Source organism: Magallana gigas, chromosome 6, assembly GCF_963853765.1.
Source record: "Magallana gigas chromosome 6, xbMagGiga1.1, whole genome shotgun sequence".
Lineage (NCBI taxonomy): Eukaryota > Metazoa > Mollusca > Bivalvia > Ostreida > Ostreidae > Magallana > Magallana gigas.
This window is the reverse complement of record NC_088858.1, coordinates 49,561,402-49,586,386: the sequence shown is the minus strand read 5'-3', so window position 1 is coordinate 49,586,386 and position 24,985 is coordinate 49,561,402. Positions and strand designations below refer to the sequence as shown.

The 24,985-nt window shown below is 35.0% G+C and overlaps 3 protein-coding genes across 4 annotated transcripts; 1 reads left to right on the top strand and 2 right to left on the bottom strand.

The window, feature by feature from the left end:
• Window positions 1-35: 35 nt before the first annotated feature.
• Window positions 36-5,099, bottom strand: LOC105342387 (ADP-ribosylation factor-like protein 2). The gene is made up of 5 exons (XM_011449319.4): window positions 4,938-5,099; window positions 4,614-4,724; window positions 3,531-3,693; window positions 1,507-1,587; window positions 36-514 (listed from the first exon to the last, which is right to left on the bottom strand). The coding sequence occupies exons 1-5, from the start codon at window positions 5,000-5,002 to the stop codon at window positions 380-382; spliced, it is 555 nt and encodes a 184-aa protein (XP_011447621.1). The 5' UTR covers window positions 5,003-5,099; the 3' UTR covers window positions 36-379.
• An 88-nt stretch (window positions 5,100-5,187) lies between these two features.
• On the top strand, window positions 5,188-16,378 carry LOC105342386 (ribosomal protein S6 kinase delta-1). 2 transcript variants are annotated; one of them, XM_066088618.1, is made up of 15 exons: window positions 5,188-5,379; window positions 5,598-5,633; window positions 6,018-6,135; window positions 8,106-8,221; window positions 8,454-8,638; window positions 8,790-9,037; window positions 9,407-9,471; window positions 9,680-10,109; window positions 10,566-10,690; window positions 11,071-11,226; window positions 11,468-12,960; window positions 13,401-13,528; window positions 13,868-13,950; window positions 14,124-14,219; window positions 14,726-16,378. In XM_066088618.1, exons 1-15 carry the CDS (start codon window positions 5,266-5,268, stop codon window positions 14,834-14,836), a joined length of 3,504 nt encoding a protein of 1,167 aa, XP_065944690.1. In that variant the 5' UTR covers window positions 5,188-5,265; the 3' UTR covers window positions 14,837-16,378. The 2 variants fall into 2 exon arrangements, with proteins under 2 accessions (XP_065944690.1, XP_034323263.1); XM_034467372.2 differs by lacking the exons at window positions 5,188-5,379; window positions 5,598-5,633; window positions 6,018-6,135; window positions 8,106-8,221 and adding an exon at window positions 8,255-8,357.
• A 5,086-nt stretch (window positions 16,379-21,464) lies between these two features.
• Window positions 21,465-24,118, bottom strand: LOC105320051 (renalase). Its single transcript, XM_034467373.2, has 4 exons — window positions 23,867-24,118; window positions 23,271-23,385; window positions 22,039-23,025; window positions 21,465-21,663 (listed from the first exon to the last, which is right to left on the bottom strand). The coding sequence occupies exons 2-4, from the start codon at window positions 23,383-23,385 to the stop codon at window positions 21,554-21,556; spliced, it is 1,212 nt and encodes a 403-aa protein (XP_034323264.2). The 5' UTR covers window positions 23,867-24,118; the 3' UTR covers window positions 21,465-21,553.
• Between the last annotated feature and the right edge of the window lie 867 nt (window positions 24,119-24,985).

Here is a 24,985-nt window from a genome sequence, read left to right as displayed (position 1 = left end):
TTAAATATGTAAATAAGATCCTGAAATTTATCAAAAAATGTTTTTAAAACATTTTATTTAGGATACACAGAATATAGCAGAAATTCTGGTACAAGGACAGATTTCTGACTTTTAAATCAACACATTGCTATTGCTGATGTTGCAAAACATTGATGCGAATCTAAGAAAACTTTTTTTCTAATTTGTGTAAATGTTCTTGTATACAGAATGATCAAAGAATATCACTCTGTTCTTTGATCAAAATGTCCATTTACAGGAGCTGGAGATTCCTGCTTCTTCATATACATGTATATTAGAAGTACTGTAAGCATAGTCAATAAGCTGACATCTAAGCGATTAAAGGATTTCCATCACTTGACATTGGATTGGTGGATATGTTCTAATCCATGGTAAATATTCGTGAGGCTATATCATCAATAACCCAGTCAATCCCCTTCAGAAGATTATCCCCAGTCACTGCACTGCAACCCAGGATTAGCCAGTGGTGAGTCTTGATACTATCCAAATCCAGAAGCTGCCCAAAACAAAAACAAGAGTCTTAATAGCTTGGATACAATAATACACTGGTAAATTTTTGACTGGATAATAAATGTTGTCATTCATCATTGTCAATGTAGTTGTTTTTTTTTTCATAAGCATATAGCTCTTGAGTTCTTTGACAGATTAATTTTGAATAGGCATAGCTTAGTAAACCTTGTGACTTGGAATTTAATTGATGGTCATCCAAAATAACATGGCTAATGGCTTTCACTCAAAATGTTGTTTCAACCTTATTTTGACTGTTTATTGGTGACCCTGAAGGCTTTGACCTTTGTGTCGGTATCACTACTCATTAAGTAAGTCAACCCCAAATTGTGGCTCCACCATACCCCCAGGGATCATGGTTTGAAAAACTTGAATCTACACTATCTGAGGATCCTTCCACATAAGTTATAGCTTCTCTGGCCAATTGATTTTGAGAAGAAGATTTTAAAACAATTTTCTCTATATATTCCAATGTAAAAATTCAACCCCCCCATTGGGCCCCACCGTACCCCCACGGATTATGATTTTAACAAACTTGAATCTACATCACTTGAAGATGCTTTCCATGCAGAATACAGCTTTTCTCGCCAATTAGTTTTTGAGAAGATTTTTTACAGAAACCAACAAATTTTTAATAGTTTTTAATTATCTCCCTTCATTTTAACAAACTTGCGTCCTCTTCATTTAATTATGATTTGTGCCATGTTTGGTTGAAATTGGCCAAGTGGTTCTAGAGAAGAAGTAAAAAATGTAAAACGTTTACAGACTGACGAAAAGACAGACGCCGACCAAAAAGTGATCACAAAAGCTCACTTGAGCTTTCAGCTCAGGTGAGCTAAAACCAGAAAAGTTCAATATTTTGAGCAGTCTGAACTTTAACTTATTAAAACTTTATAAAAAAGCCTATTTATGATTGGGGAAATAAATCTGCCAGGCAGTGCACAGTGCTCATCTTTCACTAAAAATAAAGTATGCCAGTACCTCTCTGATTTTTTCTGCAGGCAATGCCCCTGGTAAATCTTGTTTGTTTGCAAACACCAGCAACGTAGCTCCTGCTAACCTCTAAAATGAAACAAGAACCAATTCAGCAGACCATTAGTCTTAACAGTCCAACAAAAAGATACAAATTTGTGGATGTTAATATGTTGTTGTCCAGAGAATGACAATTTAGCTCCATATTAAATTAAAGCAAATAAAATTCTTGTAAGAAAAAAGATTGTCTCTCAAATGAATAACCCACAAGGTGACTTTTCAAGGACTTTTTGGGGCATCATTCAATAACTTTTGACCAATATTGTAGGACTACTGTAAACATATTACATTTGGCTGTGCATTCTATTAAGCGGTTTTGGAGGAAAGAAGTTTTTTCTAAATCAGGTACATGTACATGGCTAAATGCCATACATACATGTATACGCATAATAATAGATACATTTAAAAAAAACTAGAACTGTCCTAATGGGACTAATACCCCCGCTAGGCTAATTTCAAATGGGACAAATAATTGAATTGAATAATAATTAAGGTTTGGAACACATACAAAAAAAAAAATTCTAGAATTGTAAAAAAAAAAAAAATAGTTAACAAAGAAAAATTAAAATCAAAATTGTCAGAATTTCACTGTAAATACATATCTATAACAGTAATACATTTACAAATGTATGTATTTGATGATATATTTTTTTAATTTAATTGATTTAAAGAAAAACCAACAGAATGACAATAACCCCTCCCTTTGCAGTGAATAGAAATACCGGTAGCCAAGCAATGCTCTTCTTTTGATAAAACTTTCAATATCTTTCTAATAAGAGTCTTGACAGATGCAATTAGTTGTTTCAAATTTTCCTCACTTTCTCCTATGGCACAATTGAACTCCATATCAGAAAATTGATCCCATAGGACTATGATTTTCTTTGATGAGCTTGTTAAATTTAATAAACTCCCAAAACATTACCATAATTACCATACTATGTAAAAATATGTAAAAAAGAAAATTTAATATTACAAACAATTTTAAAATTGCCAAAACACTACAATCATATCAGTAATTTTGAATTTCATTTAAATTAATGCCCAATAGGGTCACTTCATCAAATTACTTGACAAATAAATTTAAACAACCTCTAAAAATAGTTTAACTTCTTTATTAATAATTATATTATTTATTTCCTTATAATGATAGACCTTTTGGTTTACATGAAACAGTTTTAAAATAGCCCCAAAACCATCACCCATTTTACAGATTATCAATTTCCCCTAAACACATGCTCCATCTGAGCCATGGCTCAGATAATGGCTCCCTTGGGACAAATGAATTCAGCCACACTTGTCTTTGATGTTCTCATTAGCTCCTAAGAATTTATCATTGACAAACAAAAACTTTGCATTGTCAGTTGATAGAATACTTATAAAAAAATTATTTTTTTATTAATTAAGACATAAAGACAAAAAACTCCATCTGGATGTATTTATATAAATATATTTTAGAGTGTTTTCTATTAATTAATTAATAAAATCTGTAAGAATTACCTCCCTTACTTTTCAACATTAGTGTACAATATATAGAATAAGGAAAATGAATACTGTCATAAAATCATTAAATCTTGTCTGATCTTAAAGAAAATTGCAGGTGCACATCTTCAGATGGTGTTCAACATATTACAAATTTTCAAACTGTTCCATGCAGTAATAAAAAATTCTATAGGGGGGACAAAGTTGCGTCTACAGACAGACGGACAGACAGACAGACGGACAAACGGACAGACGGACAGGGTGAAACCAATATACCCACCTAAACTTCGTTTGCGGGGGTATAAAAAGCTGATTCAAGTCCATGCTAACATGTTTAAAAATCAATTTCTGCCATATATTGTACACGTTAAATATACATGTACTACGCTAACAGTACCTGATAATATCTGAAGAGCCTCATTAACTTGTGACAATGTGTCCTGTTAAAGTTATTGGTACAGTCAGTGATACATGATACTGGTATAAAGAATTACCTCCTCCACCAGTAGATTCTGGAGTTCATGCTTACAGTCCTGGAGCCTCATTCTGTCTGCACAGTCTACTACCCATATCAAGCCATCTGTGCTCTCAAAATAATTTCTCCAGTAAGACCTTAGTGACTTCTGGCCACCTACATCCCAAATATTTAACTTGAACCTAGTGGAAAGACAAAACAGATCATAATTAAGAAAATAAGATTAGTTCATGTTTGTTTAATAATAAATCTGTTTAGTGTGACTTGAATCATTTCAATATGTAACCTCATACTCCATTATTGCAAATGCTTTTCTATTCTATAAACTCTGCTGGACCAAGCATCAGCTGAGTCAAAAACAAATTGGAAAATGAGTATTTATGTGATACCACCCAGAGTTGCTACTTTAGCCACAGTCAATTATATTTCAAATAGAAGGGCTCTCTATCAATGACAAGTAAAACAAAAACAACATTTATAATAAATCATCACTTTCATTTTTATAAATAGTTGTTATCTTCCAAACAACTAGACTAAGTATACATGTACAATATCTCATAATGTATGTTGATTTGATCGTCGTGTGTTTGAAAATCTGACTCTGGTAAAAGGTAAAGTAGCATCAAAATGTCATGACATGTACTAGCTGGTACATATAATTCGAACTTTCTATAGAGCCTAGGCCTAAAAAAAAAAGTTGTGTGTTTCGGGTAACCCGACCTACCGTAACCTACAAAAATGGCCCGATCCTACCATTTTTAGATGTCTGATTTTATCCGATTGTGAATTTTATCTTATTTCCAATAAAAAATACGTTTTAAAATATGAAACAAACAAACATTCTTAGGATTCATACAAAAAAAATATGATAAAATTAAAAAAAATCCCTACCTAACTAACCTAATTTTTTCATCAGTGTTACCCTAAACACACAATTTTTTTTTTAAGGCCCTATGATACTTCTTTGAATACATTTAGTAAAGGTATCTACAAAATGATTTTTGAATGCACACATACATTTCATGAACATTGTACATATTCAGCTTTATCCCGCTTCTGTTAAACATTTGTGCTATTGCAGTATATCTCACAATTCTCTTACCCTCTGTGTTCTAAGGTTTTAATGTTAAAGCCTAGGGTTGGTGAAATTGTATCAATATCTTCACCATTAAACTTCTTCAAAATTGTGGTTTTCCCTGCATTATCCAATCCTCTTAACAAAGTTAAGGAATGGTAAAACATTATAATTAGAAAAGACACATATAGCAATATTCTCTCAGTAGTCGAAAATCTACAAATTTATAAAACGTACAAGATGATTTGATCGATGAATACCGGTATCATGCACGCATTCTGGGCTATCATTATCATACAATTAAAAAAATAAATCAAATATTACGACCACTATACATTTATCAAAGGATACAGCATTAATAATCTAACTTCCTTTTCCTTCTGTTTCATTTTTTTCAAGATAGTTAATAAACCCATCGTGTATTTGTTCAATAGTTGTCAAATCACCATGCAACTCTTCTGACCGTATGAAAACAGAAAATGACTAACTGCCGGAAATTAGACACGTTTACGACATAGGCCTATGCGAAATGCATATCTATTTTTTTTAAATATATAATCTACATTTTCATGTCGTTAATTTTTTCATACTTTCCTTATTTAAGGAAATATATTTTTTCAAAGTATTAAAAAACATATCACTTTAATTCTGTTTACGACATTTCAGATAAAGATGGACGATGGCAGGCCGAGGTAATGCAAACTCCAAATCCAAAGAAAAAATATGGTCCTTTAATGTAGCCGACCCAACATTGCACCCCAACGGATTCACTATCTACAAAGTAACATGTAGGGTTGGTATCTTTTACATCTGATCTTGTATTGGATAGAATACAGCTGTTGTTATACCAGTCTTGGTGTTCGTCAGGTGACTGCTGTCAGATTTTTAGTGACGACATGTAGAATTCTCGTGAATTTTAAACGCCTAGCATACCTAAGTTACAATGAAAATGATAATACTTCTAACTGTTAGTCCACATTGATTAATGTGTAGCTATTTTTCTTCCATTAGGTCTTCACTATCAGATCTCCCGAGAGCCTGACTGAGGTATATTCTTCAATTGTTTATTTTTAATTCAGTTGATCATGTATATAACCTTGGCAGAGATAAGGTTTGGCTTGATAATTCGACTGACACCTCTGTCACATCTGGGGACCTTCATAATTTCTGTGGGGAAATTTAGTTTTAACTCTGCGGTTAAAATCAGGATATCCTTGTGTCTTGCCCTCTTTATTTTGGAAGATAAATGAATTGTGAAAATTGAAAACCAGAAATTATGAGATATCACGAGATTTTGAACAATCACAATCAGAGACATAAATAACATGATATTTTTTTCTTTTCGTAGAGGTAGTATTTCTATTTTTTCTGTTGAACTTGTTATATCTAACATTTTACTAAATACTCATGCAGTTTTGGAATACTTTTCAGGTTGTGGCATGGAAGAGATACAATGACTTTAAGCAGCTTTACAAATCTATGCTAAGTTTGCATAAATCCCTGCACAGAAAGGATGAGTTCCCCAAATTTGCAAAACCTCTACTGTTTGGTAAGACTAACTTTTCATCAATTTGAATATTATGTATATTTCATATTATTACCTATTAATCAAGGGGATTTTGTTGTTTTATTATAGATTAAATATTTTTGTCTATTTTGTATGTGTATTCAGGTTTGAAAGTGATTTATTGAACTGCCGTGCAATCTATTAGACCGCCGGTCAATAGACTGTGATCTATTGGACCGCTAGTCAATAGACTAGTGCGATCTATTGGACTGGCAACGTATTTTAGAAAAAAAGTATAATATTGCTACAAGATTAAAAAGTAACTTTATTGTCCCCCGCCGCAACGCGGAGCGGGGACATAGAAATGCCGGGCGTCCGTCCGTGGTCCGTGTCCGTCCGTCATTTTTTTGTAAGCGCTCTCATGCCTACAAATTTTGACGGATTTTCATTAAATTTATACCAATGTTTATACCACTAATACCTTGGTCAAATTCGAAAATCAGCATTGGTTGATACATTTTGTTAGAGTTATGAGACTTTGACCACAATAATGACTCCGTTTTATCCAAAAATTGACCTTGTAAGCGCTCTCATGCCTACAAATTTTGATGGATTTTTATTAAATTTATACCAAATGTTTATACCACTAATACCTTGGTCAAGTTCGAAAATCAGCATTTGTCGATACTTTTTGTTGGAGTTATGGGACTTTGACCACAATAATGACTCCGTTTTATCCAAAAATTGACCTTGTAAGCGCTCTCATGCCTACAAATTTTGACGGATTTTTATTAAATTTACACCAAATGTTTATACCACTAATACCTTGGTCAAGTACGAAAATCAGCATTGGTCGATACTTTTTGTTGGAGTTATGGGACTTTGACCACAATAATGACTCCGTTTTATACAAAAATTGACCTTGTAAGCGCTCTCATGCTTACAAATTTTGACTGATTTTTATTAAATTTATACCAAACGTTTATACCACTAATACCTTGGTCAAGTTCCTAAATCAGCCTTGGTCGATAGACTCGATACTAGTATACTGCTTGACCGGAGGGGGACCAAGGAATTCTATTCTTGTTATGTTTATTTTACTATTGTTCTTTAAATTTATCTTTTAGGTCATCTAAGTATTAGATTAACAATGACCTGAATGCATTACAGTATGAAAACCTTCTGTAATTTATAATTGTGAACACAAAATTCTAAAAACGGAACTAGGTAATAAAACAATTATTTAATGCCTGAACAGTCAATAGACCCGAACTTTTTCCATTGGTGCAGGGAAAAACTCAGTATGATCTATTGCCCTCGGGGAAAAAATATTCGGGTCTATTGACTGCTCAAGCATTAAATAATTGTATCATATGAAAGTATTCAGTGGTTTAAAGGTAAATATGACTTATTAAACTGTAATACAATGATACTAAATATCAATTAATGCAACAGCTGAGAAATTGGTCGTGATCAACATGTCTGCATATTGTGACACTTGTTGCATGTTATTTTACTGTGCTAGCAAGTGAGAGTGCATTACATAATGTTATGTTCTATGGCGTGACCTTTGGGGCAACTGCAGCAGGAACTACGTACATCTTGCATCATTGTTAATTACACCCCCCAGACTTGCCTCACCCTAAAACAACATTGCCTCCTCTCAAATACTTTAACACACAAAATAAAAATGAATACTGGAATATATTGCATATCAAGACAATCCACTAAAACAAAATTCAAAATAACAAAGTAAAGGCCACAAAACCATGACCACCACTATCATTGTATATGAATTTCTTTCATTGGATGAATGATCAAATTATTAATCACAATGATAGAAGAAATAAATCAAACCAAAAGATGTTTTAATTACTTCAACTTATTAAAATTTGTTCATAAACCGTAATGAGTATTAAAAACTGTCCAAAATCTCTGCCTGAAGAAATTTAAGAAAAAAAAACTACAACAATACAACCACTGTAACATGATTAACAATTCATTTAATTAAGGGAGGTTTGATGAGATGGTTATCGAAGAAAGACGTCAAAGTTCCCTGAAGCTGCTGCAGTTCATAGGAGCTCACCACTACCTCTACAACTCCAAGGACTTCACAGCCTTTCTCAAGGTAGGAACAGCTTACATTCACAGCCTTTCTCAAGGTAGGAACAGCTTACATTCACAGCCTTTCTCAAGGTAGGAACAGCTTACATTCACAGCCTTTCTCAAGGTAGGAACAGCTTACATTCACAGCCTTTCTCAAGGTAGGAACAGCTGAGATCAGGTGTCAGTTTCCAGAAAGGTATTTTTATATAAGTAATTTTCATTCCTCTGTACTGCATGAAATGATGCTGTTGTAGGCTTCCAGTGAGGTGAAGACTGGGGCATCAGGAGAAGTCCTGAAACCATCTAAACTAGATATTCTGGCCGATGACAAAGCTATAGGGTCAAATGATGGGTCACCATCCACACCGACCAATCAGAATGCTAGGGAGGAAGTAGATAGTCCCCCCTCTAGTGAAGGAATGACAGACAAGTCAGAACAGTAAGTTGAAAGTTCGCAAAACTCTGTGTTTGATCTTTGAATAATTCTTAGGGGATAGGAATTAGGCTTGATAAAATTGTACATACATTTGAATTTTCACCTGATCTGGAGAAATAAAAAAAATATATAACCCATTTATTAATGCATTCAGAAATGGAGAAGATGAACTGGATGGGGTGTGGAACTTTCCCCAGTTACCAGATAACATCAGCCTGAACTCATATGAGGACACAGATGACACAGACCCAGGGGAGGTGGACTCAGCCCTGGGGACCCCCCTCCCTGACACAGATATCTCCTTCTTTGACCCCCTGATGTCTGAGGATCAGCTAAAGCCCCCGGAGTCCACGATGAGGACCAGCAACAGCTGGCTCTTTACTGCCATGAACACCTGTGCAGGTAAATAACTGTGTACCTTATGGAAGACTTAAATAATTTAATTTTAGTACTTTACTTAATTTTAAGACCTGGATCCAGGTTTTTTTTTTACTCCACTCCACACGCTCCCCTCCCTCGAAATTATATATCTCAATCATTTCAAAAAAATTTCTATTAGATTGAATTTAGAAATAGCTTCTCGTCCAAAAAAATAAAATAAAATAAAACCCCACAAAACACAAATATCTGTACATGTAATATATAAATTCAAAAATGGAAGTTCTCACTTTTTATGAAGCTGAAATGGGGTATGAGTAGCATGTTAATTATTTCAACTCATAAAGTGCAGGTACATATTCCAATGTTATGTTATTTTTTGTTTTTATTCAGAGATGGAAAGTGAGATAAGTGCAGATAGTCCAGAGACAAAAACAGAGTCTGATGCAGGAATACAGGTAATGAATTCAAGAATTCAAATTCCCCTCTAAATGTTAATTAACATTGAACGTTCACAGAAATTACAATCTATTGATGTGATGAGTCTTTGATGATAATGCCAGAATTAAAATCGAGTCATGCATTGAACAATTTTGCCAGAATCTTGTGACCAAAAAATTATGAACCATATATGAATTGAAAATTAATTTGTATGCCTTTTGGTAGTTATCATTTGACAACATTCAAGAAGAAAAGCAGGACCAGCAAAACAAATCGGAGGATGCCTGTCCTGTTGTTACCCCAGCAATACCTGATATATCTGAATTTGATCCAATTCATAAAAGACCAAAAAGGGGATCCAAAGTGGAATGTGGAAAAGGAGACGTTGACCTATCAGGGCTCTCTGGAAACAAATCAACCAATCAGAGTCCTTCAAAGTCTTCATTATTACAATTATTACCCAGGAGTCCATTCAAAGCAAGAAGCTCAACAATGGAGAGTGTATCCACCATGGACCTTGGTGGAAAAGAGGACTACATCTACGTAGCAGCCAGTCAGATCTGTCTTGCCCAGGAGTGTGAGGCAAATGGAAAATACGACTTGGCCTTCAGTTATTACAAGACTGGAGTGGGAACTCTTCTAGCTGGTGTACAAGGTAAAATATGACCACTTCTCTTGTCTCCTAAACAACATGAATAGATTAAATTCTGAATAAGTAAGATAGATTGATACTGTAGCTTCCTAATTGAACATGAGGAATTAATATCAGTGTAAAATTGTAAGAAGCACCTCTCAAGGATTTTAAAATCCTGCTTTTATTTTTCAGACAGATGTAACTACCGGGTAAATGGAACCATGATAAAAATTCGTCGTTTGCGATTTTATATTCTCGCGATTTGATGCAAAACGTTTAAATCGCGGAATTATGTACTCGTGTAAAATAGGGAATCAGTATAAATGTACATGTAGGTAATTGTCAACTTTATTGGACTGCAAGGAAAGTTAATCCAGTTATTATGCATTGATGGAACATCATCATGGTTATAGTAGTATTTTTTTACCAGCATGTTTGCATTGTTTTGATTTCATGAGAATTTTCTGCCTTATGAAGGTGACAAGAACAAAGGAAGGAGAGATGCTGTTCGCAGGAAGACGGCTCAGTATCTGCTGAAGGCAGAGGACTTGTACAACAGGCACCTGTCTAAAGAGATCCTGGACGATAGGAGATGGGCAACAGTGCGTGCTTTTTAAAACATTTTAACAGGTTTTTTTAACAACTTTTAGAACCTTTATGTATTAGACTGGACAGAAGACAATGCCTTTAATTTATTCCTTTATTAAGTAGATAGGCATTACTTAACTTGCATAATCCAATAAATTTTCAAATACCCAACTTTTAAAAACTTTTGACCATATTCTCTTTAATAATGTTTTAATATATATTGTTTAAACTGACCCAAGGGCCACAAAAATTGGACAAGCTCACTTTTGATCTTAGTCTCACTTTTACAGATGAGACATATGGTGGAAAAGTGAGTCTGAGATCAAAAGTGAGCTACTAAGTTTTATAGCCCCAGAGCCTAATGATTTCTTTATTAAATATTTGATTTTTAAAGGAAAACAGTAAAATTCCTCCTTCAATGGATCTGGATCCAGCAATTGCCATGTTGAAAGGATCTTTATCTGAATTGAAGAATTTCAAGGTGTTGGGTACAATTGATAAAGTGCTATTGGTGATGGATAAAACAAGTGATGAAACTTATGTCGTCAAGGTAAGATCTAAAACCATGGTAAATTTTACAATTATTGCATACAGTTTAAACAGAAACAATTCACACTTTAATAAAGCTCTTATTTGACATAGAAGAAATTGTAGTCTTATATATCTCATAAATTATTTAATGAGATTTTTTTTAAAATCTGATGTTCAGGTGCATGTACACCTGCACTGCAGCAGAGGTATTTTCTATTGTACCTCAGTTGTATTTTTATGCCAGACTCTGTATTTTTAAGGTGGTTCACAAGGCCAGTTCTTGCAGCAGGAAGTACAAGACCATCTTCCCGACCAATTGTCCATATATCGTACATCTAAACAAATTTTTTGAGACAGACTATGCCATTTATCTCCTTCTCCAGCATGCAACAGGAGGGAAGCTGTGGAATTACATTGGCTCATATCTCACAGGGAGACATGGATCCAAACATTTAGGTGATGTAGATGATTCGCAAGTCTGTGGTGGAAATGTGTATGCAGGTGTCAAATTACATGAAGATGATAATGCTATCTCAGATAGCAAAGGGTTGGATGTGTGTAGTGAAAAAACTACTAGTGTGTCGAAAGTTTTACATAGCTCAGAAAACTCAGACCTGAAGTTTTTGGCAGAGGGAAGTAATGTAACCAGTGATATTTTAGATATTAATGTTAAATTTTCTAACAGTAAATCTGATAAGAATGTGAAACATGTGACTTCAGACGATGCAGGATCATCCCAAAAGAAGCCCGACTACAGTAGATTTGAGAGTATTTCCTCAGAGGAGAACTTCAATGACAGTGATATGTCTGAATTTAGAAATAATTCTTATGAGCAGAGAGACTCCACATTTCAAGATTTATTGAAAAACAACACGACTCATTTGGAAAACTTTAGCATTAATAGTTTTGACAGCACAGACGACCACAGTCGACTCAATAGCTTTGTGTCGGACCCAGTGTCCACTATTTTAGAGGAGAGTGAGTTATCTCCCTCTCACTCTATTCCAAGAACAGAATCGGACAATGTGTTCAGTGAAGAGAGAGCCCTCCCTGAGGATGCTAAGTCTATTGTACAGAATTCTAAGGCATTGATTAAAGCTGTGGAAAGGACGTTATCTCAGTCAGATGTAGAGATAAAGAAAGAGATCTCAAGTGATTCTGAAGACAGAGATTCATGTAAAGAAATTAGTGATGGTGTCAGCAGGCAATCTGAAGTTGTTACATCAGGGAATAGCAGTGACACGATGATAGATGATAGTGATTCAAATGAACTTAGTATTTACGATATCCACCGAAACAAAGAGGAAACTAGTTCCTCAGGGTCCAGTGAGGACCAGCTTAAGTGCCATACCACTGAAGAAATTGACCCCACCGAGGACTGTGATAGGAAGGATACTCTAGTCAGCTCTGCGATGGAAGACCTGTGTAAAGATCTTTCTGAGAACGCGAGCAGGAAATCCTCCAGATCCTCCACATTAGTAGATAATTCAGAGAGAAAGAACAGTATTCCTGTAGCTAAGTTGTCCATAAAGAGATTAAATTCCACCGAGCTGTGTCGTTCGGCTACCATGGAGCACGAACTGACATCTCCACCCAGATCTCGCCAGAGGACTGTGTCTGATGTGTTTAAAGAGCTGGACTCGACGGCCGCTAAATCAGAACAGATTCTGATTCCAGAGGCATGTATCAGACACTGGATGGCCGAGATAGTGACAGCAATCTCCAAACTCCACTCAGAGGGAATCATATGCAGGTACACGAAGAGTACAATGTAATTTTTTTGCAAAAATGCTTTTGTTACATGTCCTGTATGCTGCTCTTGCTCTTAAACGTTTGATTCAATGTAAATGTCATCAGATATATTTAATCTTATCATGATATTACTTTCTGATACCATTCCAATGTTTTGTTTAAAGAATTAATAATGTTAATAAATTTGTTATTCATATACCGTACACCATTGTTCAAGGATCCTGAAATTTAGAATTTATTACTTACCTTGGATCTACTCCTTTCAAAAACCTGACATGGTCTTAATTAAATAACCTATTAAATTCTGTAAGATGAATCTGAAGGCAGAGTTCAAATTTTTGCTTTGGAGTAAAGCCCTGTGTCCTGTTGTCAAAGGATATGAAGTAATGTACAGGTATGTTTGATGAGAACTAGAAATAATTTGTTCCTATTTTGATGCAGGGATTTAAAGCCGGACAATATTCTTCTGGGAGAGAGGGGACATGTCCTATTGACCTACTTTTGCACCCTGAGCCAGGTTGAGCGGGCTCTCGACCCAGTGGCTGTCGAGGAACTGTTTGTGGCACCAGGTCTGTGCTCTGTTGGTTTGAGATATCAGAAATGAAGCTTCAGACCTGTAACTTTATGGAAAAATTCAGGTTGATAAGCTGTCAAGCCAGTTTCATTCTTGCAATAAAAATTGTAATTTTAGACAAAAGTTTAATACTAATTAAATTTTCTTATGGTATTTTGTCTATACCCTTACTGGGTAGATGTATATGTAAGATTAAAAGATATTTATCTAATTAAATGTAGTTTGCAATATATATACCCGGTACCTTGTCTGTTGTAGAGATTTTGGGTGTGATACATTTTTTACGTCATCTTTTGTGTTTGTTAGTTTGTAACTAATACATGATCCATTGTAGAGGTGACTGGAGTGGGTGGATATAACGAGAGCTGTGATTGGTGGAGTGTGGGAGCTCTAATGTACGAGCTGGTTGTGGGCAGGGTGAGTTACTTCTGATATTTTTATATAACAAGCATTTATGAATTAGCTGTAGTTAGTAATCCTTCAAGACAATTTCTTGTTTGTTTGTTTGTTTGTTTGTTTCTTTTTGAAGAATCTACCTGTATGTTTTTATTTTAATTACATGTAGTACTATTGATTTCAATTAAATGTAGACCCTGATTAGCTGTCACCCCGGTGGAATCACCTCCCACTCTCCCATCTACCTCCCTGACCACATCTCAAAGGAGGCCCAGGGACTCCTTAAACAGGTGTGTATTACATGTACTAGATATCACACAAGTACACATCACTCAATCACATCTCAAAGGAGGCTCAGAGACCCCTCAGATAGGTTTGTAGATACTGCATACAGGGAAAATATTCTCCCCATTTTATTTTCGCCCCTTTTACCCTGGTTGTCAGTAAGTGAATGTAAGGCTGCCTTTGGGCAAATTTCAATGTCTCAGATGATCTCTCTTTAAACACAACTTGGTCTGTGCTTATTCAAGACGAGGCGAAACAGTTTGCAAGTGAAGAAGGAAAAAAATTACCCTGTTTACAGTATCACCCACATAGAGTCAAGGTATGTTTTAAAAGGGGGGCCAGTTGACATGTGTTATGGAATCTCATTCTTTGATGTATGATTTCTCATTAAAACTAGAATGTTAGACATTGAAAATGAACATAATCTACTAAAAGAAAAAAGCATGTACATTTTCAGAGAAGCATTGAAAAAAATAATTTTATTTTTATAAACTCCCTGATTACATTTCAGCTGCTGTGTTTTAATCCACGGGAACGACTAGGCAATGGTTGGAATGGTGCAGAGGACATCAAGTCTCATCCATTTTTCCACGGCATAAACTGGAACAATTTAGAAAATTAATTATTGATCACAAAAAAACAGATTGTGATTTTTATGAAGTGAAGCAACGAGAAACTCGAGAATACTGCAATAAAGTTTTTACTATTTACATTCTTGTACTAGTTCATGTATTTAGAAAAGTTTTTAACTTATGTGTATGATTTGATAAAGGTAGACCATCATTTGAAATATTTATGAAAAAATGACCAAAAACTTTTAATATCGGTTGAGTTATTAAGAATGAGGTAGATGTGATGGTATGATTACCTATATAATATACATATCAAACCATTGGCATTCACACAATTCAAAACTTCACAGCTTTAAAGATTTAATGAAGTTCTTTGCAGCAATAACCTGTTTATTGTACATGTACATGTTACAATACAGAGTGTGTACTCTACACTATAAAATCTAACTGTTCACTGTTCTATTGTGTGTTCTATAAATACACAGAACTTATCAATGACCATGACTAGCGTTAATTCAGTAACAATGATCGTGATATTAATCTGTGATGATTATTGTCTTTGAGACACGAGTCACATCTCTGATACATGTATATTGTACTCTTGTTTCATTGTTGCATCTTGATTTGATGAGCCCATGGGTTTCTTGTTGTTGTTTTATCAAAGGCTTTTTATTTGTTGATACTGCTTTTTATCAAAGTATTCTTACCCAGCTAATCAAGAGCAACTATTCCTATCAAGAATGACCAATGCTTGGAAAAGTTTTGTTTTTAATTGTCAGATTTTAAGAATAAAATGATTTTATTATATTGCTGACATATTTGCTGCCATTTACTGAATGCATGAAATGTGTTGTGAAATAATTTTGATAATAATATTAGAACCTGCAATACGAAGAGCTGTAATGCTGAAACATTTTTAAAAATAGATACTGTACTCTCTTTTTGGAGCAGATCTAAGTAAATAACTCTTAGCTGGATCTTGAAAACTGCTTTGTTATCTAAAAGTTTAAATTTCAGCAAGTGAAAGTAGAAGAAAGTTTCAGAACTTTATGAAAATAGCAGTAGTTTGATATTAATGTATGCATATCCAAATTGAACACTTACTTGTTTAAGTATTTGCATCATTTAAATTATTAAGAAATGTTGAAAATACATTGAGGTGTGAATATAATCACTAGACTTGATGTGTGTTACATTTTCTGTAAAGAATTCACATCATGTCCAAAACAAGGCTTTTTTGGAGCTGCATTCCTGTATTTGTTCAAAATTTTGCTTGCTCTCCTTGCTTTATTGTCAAAGGATGTTCTTTATCTGCCAGTAAAAAATGGGCAACTATTATTAACAACATTAACAATAGTATGCCAGTCATTGTAAGTTTTGATCAACATAAGTTTAACAACTTGTGAATCTATATTGAGTTTTTGCATTGTCAAACTACTTTCATAAGCATCATGTACTTGAATTATTTAATGAAATGGCCTTACAGTAATTCAATTCTCAGCAGATAAGTTTCAATGAGTTTGTGTCTCAAACCCACCGATCCACAAAATAGTGCAATTTTCTGAAAATAAAGAAAAATAATTCAACTCCAATTTTGTGTTGTCTTGATTGGAAGTATTTGTCCAACAAATGTGTAAAAAGTTTACTGGAATAATGCCCAGCTTTATACTAGGATTATACCTGACTTTATACTAGGCTTATACCTGACTTTATACTAGGCCTATGCCTGTCTTTATACTAAGATTATACCTGACTTTATATGAGGCTTATACCTGAAATTTATACTATGCTTATACCCGACTTTATACTAGGCCTATTACCGTCTTAATACTAGGCCTATACCCATCTTTATACTAGGCTTATACCTGACTTAATACAAGGCCTATGCCCATCTTTATACTAGGCCTATGCTCATCTTTATACTAGGCTTATACCCAATTTTATACTAGGCTTATTCCTGACTTTATACTAGGCTAATGCTTGACTTTATACTGGGCCTATGCCCGTCTTTATACTAGGCTTAAACCCAACTTTATACTAGGCTTATACCTGACTTTATACTAGGCCTATACCTGTCTGTATACTAGGATTATACCTGACTTTATACTAGGCTTATACCTGAAATTTATACTATGCTTATACCCAACTTTATACTAGGCCTATTACCGTCTTAATACTAGGCCTATACCCGTCTTTATACTAGGCTTTTACCTGACTTGATACAAGGCCTATGCCCATCTTTATACTAGGCCTATGCCCATCTTTATACTAGGCTTATACCCAACTTTATACTAGGCTTATACTGGACTTTATACTATGCCTATACCCGACATTATACTAGGCCTATGCCTGTCTTTATACTAGTCTTATACCCAACTTTATACTAGGCTTATACCCGACTTTATACTGGGCCTATGCCCGTTTTTATACTAGGCTAATGCTTGACTTTATACTCGGCTTATACCCGTCTTTATTCTAGGGATTATACCCGACTTTATACTAGGCTTATACCTGACTTTTTACTAGGCTTATGCTTGACTTTATACGAGGCTTATACCCGTCTTTATACTAGGCTTATACCGGTCTTTATACTAGGCTTATACCTGTCTGTATACTAGGCTTATACCGGTCTTTATACTAGGCTTATACCCGTCTTTATACTAGGCTTATACCGGTCTTTATACTAGGCTTATACCCGTCTTTATACTAGGCTTATACCGGTCTTTATACTAGGCTTATACCCGTCTTTATACTAGGCTTATACCTGACTTTATACTAGGCCTATACCTGTCTGTATACTAGGATTATACCTGACTTTATACTAGGCTTATACCTGAAATTTATACTATGCTTATACCCAACTTTATACTAGGCCTATTACCGTCTTAATACTAGGCCTATACCCGTCTTTATACTAGGCTTTTACCTGACTTGATACAAGGCCTATGCCCATCTTTATACTAGGCCTATGCCCATCTTTATACTAGGCTTATACCCAACTTTATACTAGGCTTATACTGGACTTTATACTATGCCTATACCCGACATTATACTAGGCCTATGCCTGTCTTTATACTAGTCTTATACCCAACTTTATACTAGGCTTATACCCGACTTTATACTGGGCCTATGCCCGTTTTTATACTAGGCTAATGCTTGACTTTATACTCGGCTTATACCCGTCTTTATTCTAGGGATTATACCCGACTTTATACTAGGCTTATACCTGACTTTTTACTAGGCTTATGCTTGACTTTATACGAGGCTTATACCCGTCTTTATACTAGGCTTATACCGGTCTTTATACTAGGCTTATACCTGTCTGTATACTAGGCTTATACCGGTCTTTATACTAGGCTTATACCCGTCTTTATACTAGGCTTATACCGGTCTTTATACTAGGCTTATACCCGTCTTTATACTAGGCTTATACCGGTCTTTATACTAGGCTTATACCCGTCTTTATACTAGGCTTATACCGGTCTTTATAATAGGCTTATACCGGTCTTTATAATAGGTTTATACCCGTCTTTATAATAGGCTTATACCCGTCTTTATACTAGGCATATACACGACTTTATATAAGGCTTATACCCGACTTTATACTAGGCTTATACCCGTCTTTATACTAGGCCTATACCCGACTTTATAATAGGCTTATACCCGTCTTTATAATAGGCATATACACGACTTTATACTAGGATTATACCTGACTTTATACTAGGCTTATACCCGACTTTATACTAGGCTTATACCTGTCTTTATACTAGGCTTATACCCGTCTTTATACTAGGCTTATACCCGTCTTTATAATAGGCATATACACGACTTTATATAAGGCTTATACCCGACTTTATACTAGGCTTATACCCGTCTTTATACTAGGCCTATACCCGACTTTATACTAGGCTTATACCCGACTTTATATGTAAATTGTTAAATTTTAAGTATTACAAGTATATAGAATTTCTTTTGTTTGAGAGTTTTTAAGAAATTTATATTTAATCATATTATTTCTCTATCAGCCCAAACTCTAATACAAGTTTCTACAACTTTTTTATATTCAAATAGAAAGTTCTGAATATTCATTAGAATATTTATTATTGAGAGAATTAATTCTCCAGGATTATTGCAACTTTATTTCTTTCAAAAACATTAACTTTACCTTAATTATCGGATTGCCATGTTTGCAAATATTTTTCTCAATACCGCAAACACCGTCAAGAGAATAAAACTAAATACCTGTATATTGTCTCTTCTGCAAAAAGGGACTATTATGGCTTGGGTTTTAGTGATTAGAGCAAAACAGTTTGAAACAGACAGTGTGACATTTAGAACTTATCCAACTTCCAAAACAAATCATAAAAAAATCTCAAATTTCGTAGAAAAATATATATCAAAAGAAAGTGAGCGCACAAGATTGTAAGTTTGCAGGAATCCTCGACACGAATCAATTGGGATTTAAATGTCTATAACCCCGAAAGGCTATGTACAGGTTTCAACAAAAATATATTATGTTGAGAGTCGAAGTACATGTACATGGCTATTCCGGTTATTAAAAAACTCACAAGCTTTCAAAAAATTGCAATGACAGGTAAAGCGATAACTAGTTGGAAATGCTAATGCAAACATATTTTAGTGAAGTTATATTTTGTATATCCTAAAAAAGCTAGTTATAAGAAAAGAAAATGGTGTTCATTCAGCAGATCTAGAAATCAATAACAACAAATTAAAATATACCGGCATATTATAATTCAACATCATGTTATAATAACAAACATTTAAAACAAAAAAGTTGAAATTAAAAAAAAAAAAAAGACCACCAGTTGGATTTGAACCCAAAACACTGAAACACTGAAAACTTTTGTATTCAATAATCCAGGACGAAACCACTGAGCCATGCGAGACTTGTCAATATGCTCTATAAAGTACTGTTTGGATCAACATTGTCATATCAATGGACTTTGTTTTTTATCCTTCAAAAATAATTTGAAAAAGGACATAATTAGTCATCTCTGGGTCATCTCTCCATCTTTTTTTAAAAAGCGACATTTTTAATGTTAAACTATGTTATCTTTACACGTTTCAAATTTGTGGAGAGAAGACCCAGAGACAACAAAATCATTTAAAAACAGTTGTAAATAAGTAGGATTTTGCACGAATTGCATCGTGTTGCTGTATTTAGACCCATATTATGATAAAACCTTTTGCATTTCAAATACTTTTCCACTCATTCCATATCCAACAGAAACCAAATAACGGTTATAATTCGAAAAATATTCAAAATAAATTGATGAAATTTTCACTCTCCTTGAGCGCCCAGATTCCTGCCGAATGTACATCTTAAGCGCCCACTTTCTTTCGCATTTATGTTTGATCTTATTGTTAAATCACACAGTAGGAGAACAACACACATGTTACCTTTTAAAAACGCAGGTATACCACAGGAAAATTACATCTTAAATGAATTACAAGAAGATTACTAGACTTTTTTACAATGAGGATTGGACATTATATAGGCCTGTTACAAATGCCTGGTATTGTATTTCGATGACATTTGTGGCCGAGCTAAATTCATTGATTCCAACGTAAGTTACTGGGTTGATTTTTGACAACAACAAAAAAAAATCAGCTGTCATAAACGTTTTAAATATTATAGAGAGATTCCCATTTTTTCAATTGTAATAAAAAGTATATCTCAAGGTAGCACTTTTGATATCTAATTCATTTCATGTGTAAAACTTTAAATTATACCGTAAAATTTAAGTTCCAATGTTATAGTGCTGCAGCATTCCAAGGATATGTTTGTGACCGATAATTATACGTGTTGCGTTTTCACACCTTCGAGAAAATATCACCAACAAACACCTATGGTATGATTTTAATTGTGTAGCATTCTATTCATTTTAGGCCAATGAAATAGATATTTGGACTCGCATTCATATTATGGTACAGTATCACCAATCCCCGACCCACAGTGGCAAGCACCGAGATATACGCGGAGAGAGCGTGTTTACATTTTCTTGCTTTTTATATAGATATACATTTATTTGATTTTAAACTTTTAGTGCAAGTATTGGTTTGCATTTTCTTGCACTTCGAGACTACAGGAATTATACATTACATGGTCCGGCCATTTTTTGATAATTATATGTTTTCAAAAAGTTTAAGGTGAGAAATTATAATAATAATATTTTAATTAAGCAAGTTATCGACCTGAAAATTTCATGCCTTTGTTATGTTGTAAATTTTGAATTTACCGGGTGGCAGTCAACATTTCTGCCACCCGGCAAATTCAAAATTTACAACATGATGACTTTTTGGGTCATCGCCGTGTTGGATGAAGTTACTGCAGTAACGGTCAGTCGCTTCATACCAGTAAGTACTATGGTTTTGTTGGTTTCTTTGCCCCCCCCCCCCTCCCCCCTTCAATCCCCCCATATGCCTTAAAAATTCTCATCTAAATCTAACATTTCCTCATAATTTAATCCATGCATCCCTACAACAACCAAAAGTATCTATTACCCAAAATTACCACCAGTATTTTTATAGTACTGGTATTGGAACGAAACATCAATTAGATTAGGACAAGTATTATTATAGTACTGATATTATAGGAAAAGTATCAGTAGTGATATGGACAGAAACTACACCAGCAGGACTTCAGAAAAAAATCTATTCTATGATAATTTGCTTTTAATTGCGGCGTTTACGAATATCAACAAAATTCAACAAAGTAAATTGCTCCTTGATGATAGAATCAACAGCTAGCTTTTAGGAGTGAATATTAAGGATTTGTCTGTGGGGAAGCTTCCAATGGCACTGGTTGTGGCCGCCGTAAATGTCGGATGTAGTCGGGTACTTGTAGCTGATTGTCCTGTAATGAAACCAGAATAAACAGATATAACATCTAAAGGTGAAAATGATGAAAACGAACGCACCTGTTGTAATTTCAGATAATAACAAAATGAACAGAAACTATTTTATCAAATTGATCCTGTCCGGATGGCTGCTGAATATATACCGCATGTACGAGAGACGCAGAGTGCATATCAACTACCCAGTTCAAGTGATTAGAATTGTAAGTCTCCAGGCAGTACAAAATGACAGCAATAGTTGGTATTTTCAAAGGCATTATGTCTAAGTCATTAGTGGTTTTGTGAATGAAGATAACTTAGGGAGAAATATGATAAACTGTTTGTCAATAGTACACTGCGCTAGAATTCCTTTTACAATGACAAGTAAACCAAACCTGCAGAGTGTTGCTGGATTTTTTCCGCCAAGGATAATCCGCTGATTGCCGCACCCTGTATACAAGGGGAGGATAGCCAGTCTCCACACACGCCTAAATGATGGCGACAATCAAACACGCAGTCTGCACCACTGCCCAGTACATTGATAGGGACGGCCGCTCCCCACAGCTGTACCCGTGTATAACAAACCCTGGGTACCTCCTTTCTCCCTGTTGCAGCCTTAAAGGCAGTCAATAATCTTTCAGTAACCACTTTTTCTGTAGAAGGCGGGATGTTTTCCTGAGGTACCTTGAAGTTCTTTCCGAAAGCTTTAGTGCTAATGATAGTCCAACACTCTGTGGAGTCCTTCTTACCTGCCACTGGTTCTCTTGCGTTTCGGTACTTTGCAGTATTATTACTTATCCAGGATATATCATCATGATCAATGTGAGCTCCCTCGAAGCATAATTTGAGCGGCGTTTCAAATGCTATTAAAAGAACCCACAACGAACATAAGTGCATGCGCTGGTCACGTGGATTCAATACGTCATTGAATCTCACACGAAGAAGACTATGAACTTCCGGTGCACCAGCAGACGACATTAATTTGTCAGCACATTTACCATTATGCGCTATAATTAAGTAATCGTAAAACCCAAATCGGTCAACCTTCCATTTTCGACTTCCCTCCTCCCAAAACACTTCGCTAATCCACACTGGTCGCTGAACGTTCGCATTGGATGATAAACAATCCGCAACAGTCTGCATTCCATCGGTTCCAATGAAAGCCTGAGTAAGATTGGAGTCCTCGTGGAATTTCCCCGACTTTAAATGTCCGATCTTTCCTGTCCAGATTTTGACTGCATTTTTGTTGTGTAGAAAGGAGACAATGTTAGCGAATCTTCTGTCGGATACAGTGAAGTACTGACAGGAGTGGTCAAACGTATGGAGCTGTCCATTTATCATCGTCTTCCGGCTTGAGCAGCGTCCTCCTGCTGCCCTCTTACCTGTCAGAAAGTGTACGACAATTTCTATCATCCAATAAATACATGTGACTTTGAATAATGAAATTCAGAAGATTGCAATATGATTAAAGAAGCCGCTCCATGATTTACAATATATAGAGTTTTACTTGTTTTGAAGTGAAACTCGAGATACAGCTTGTTTTATTGCAATACTATTTAAAATGGCTTCGAGTATATAGTCGTTGTTGATGATGATGATGATGATATGACATCCTGTGTAGAAGTACCTGTGTCAAAAACCGTGACTCTGGAGAAGCCGAGTTGGTTTAATCTTATGGCACACACTAGTCCTGATATTCCTCCACCAATGATAGCCACGGTAGGGTCACGTGATGAAGACATCTGTAAAACGTGTTTATAAAAGAAGCAGTATGTTATTGAGAGGGATATTAAATAGTATGACCAAGGAAGTACCTATTGTGTCTCTGAACGGGGTGGTTGTATTTTTTTTTTTATACTTTTGTCATTGACAATTCCTTGCTTTTAAGCACGCACGGCGTTCCATACATATACATACAGGCACGAATTCTTTCCAACTACCAAATACACAGTGAATATATTCGTGGAATACACGTTTTATTCATCACAATACCGTTTAATGTAATTATTATTCTAAAATCTCGTTATATTCAGAAGTGTCTTGGTTTCATAACCACACGTGACAAAATAATTCACAGATTAAGAATAATCGTTCAAACAATACAGTATCACAACAACCGATGATATGCAAACCTTCATTTTCTAATTGCGATATTTTGCAAACACAAATTGTAAAAAAAAATCTTGTTAGGTGAATAACTTGTATTTATTTAATTAATCTTACTTGATTACGGGGACCTTGCTATCAATTTCAGAGCTTTCACTTTCTCTTTTAGATATTCTACGGAAGCCAAAAACCGACCATGCCGTATTCGTTGTGGTTACATTACAGCTGTCATTTATAGAAACAAAGTAACCTAAAATATGTTGACACAATTTGTTGTAAACATTATTGAACACGCTGCAACGTAGCGAAGTATCTATAATAGTTGCATAATCATAGGAATTATCCATCTATGTCAGTATATTAATTGTCAGTAGTATAAGTTTTTATTTATAAACTGATTTGGATCACAGGGGCTCGTCACGAAGTTTTTTCAACCTTTTATATATACCACCTTTATACTATAAAATACACAAGGGAGGAATCAAAACTCGGAAAAATCGCTACCTCCCGATTTCGGTCGCCTCGTATTAATTCTTCTCGGACGTTAAACCCTGCACTCTAGGTATCATTAGTTTGGGAAAGGACCATAGTTTTTAGGAATACATGTAAAATTTAAACATCGGCAACAAGTTTAGAAGTTTTCACGCATTTTCTTCCAGTTTACTCTCCGGTGACACTTTCTTCGATCAGATGTTGCGCTCTCATTGGTCAATTCAATGTTGCTCAAGATAACTCGTACGCGGACTTGTATTTTAGAGGGATTTTCAAACGATATTCAAACTTGCTTTGATGCAAGAAATACATAGTCACGTCCTACCGAATGTCCGATGTATGGTTAAAATATTTCTACATAAATATGAAAATTAATACATATACTCACCAGGCACGTAGCATCGTTTTTGAAAGTGGGGGGCCAGACCCATCCAAAAATTCTTGACAAGCAAAAAAAAAGAAAATTTAAGTTTTCAAAAATCTTCAAAATCTTAATCCGTGGGGGGGGGGGGGGGGGGGGGGGGGAATACTAAACTATACTTTCAACAAAAAAAATCTTCCGTACCAAAATTTTTTTCCCTCCAAATCATCAAATTCCTAATCCGTGGGGGGGGGGGGGGGGAGGTAACTTCAAATTGACTCCTCATTTCCTTATTTTCATATCAATTTTTTACTCACTTCCAAAAAAGTGGGGGGGGCCAACCCCATTAAAATTCATTTTTTTATATGTAAATTTTAAAAAAT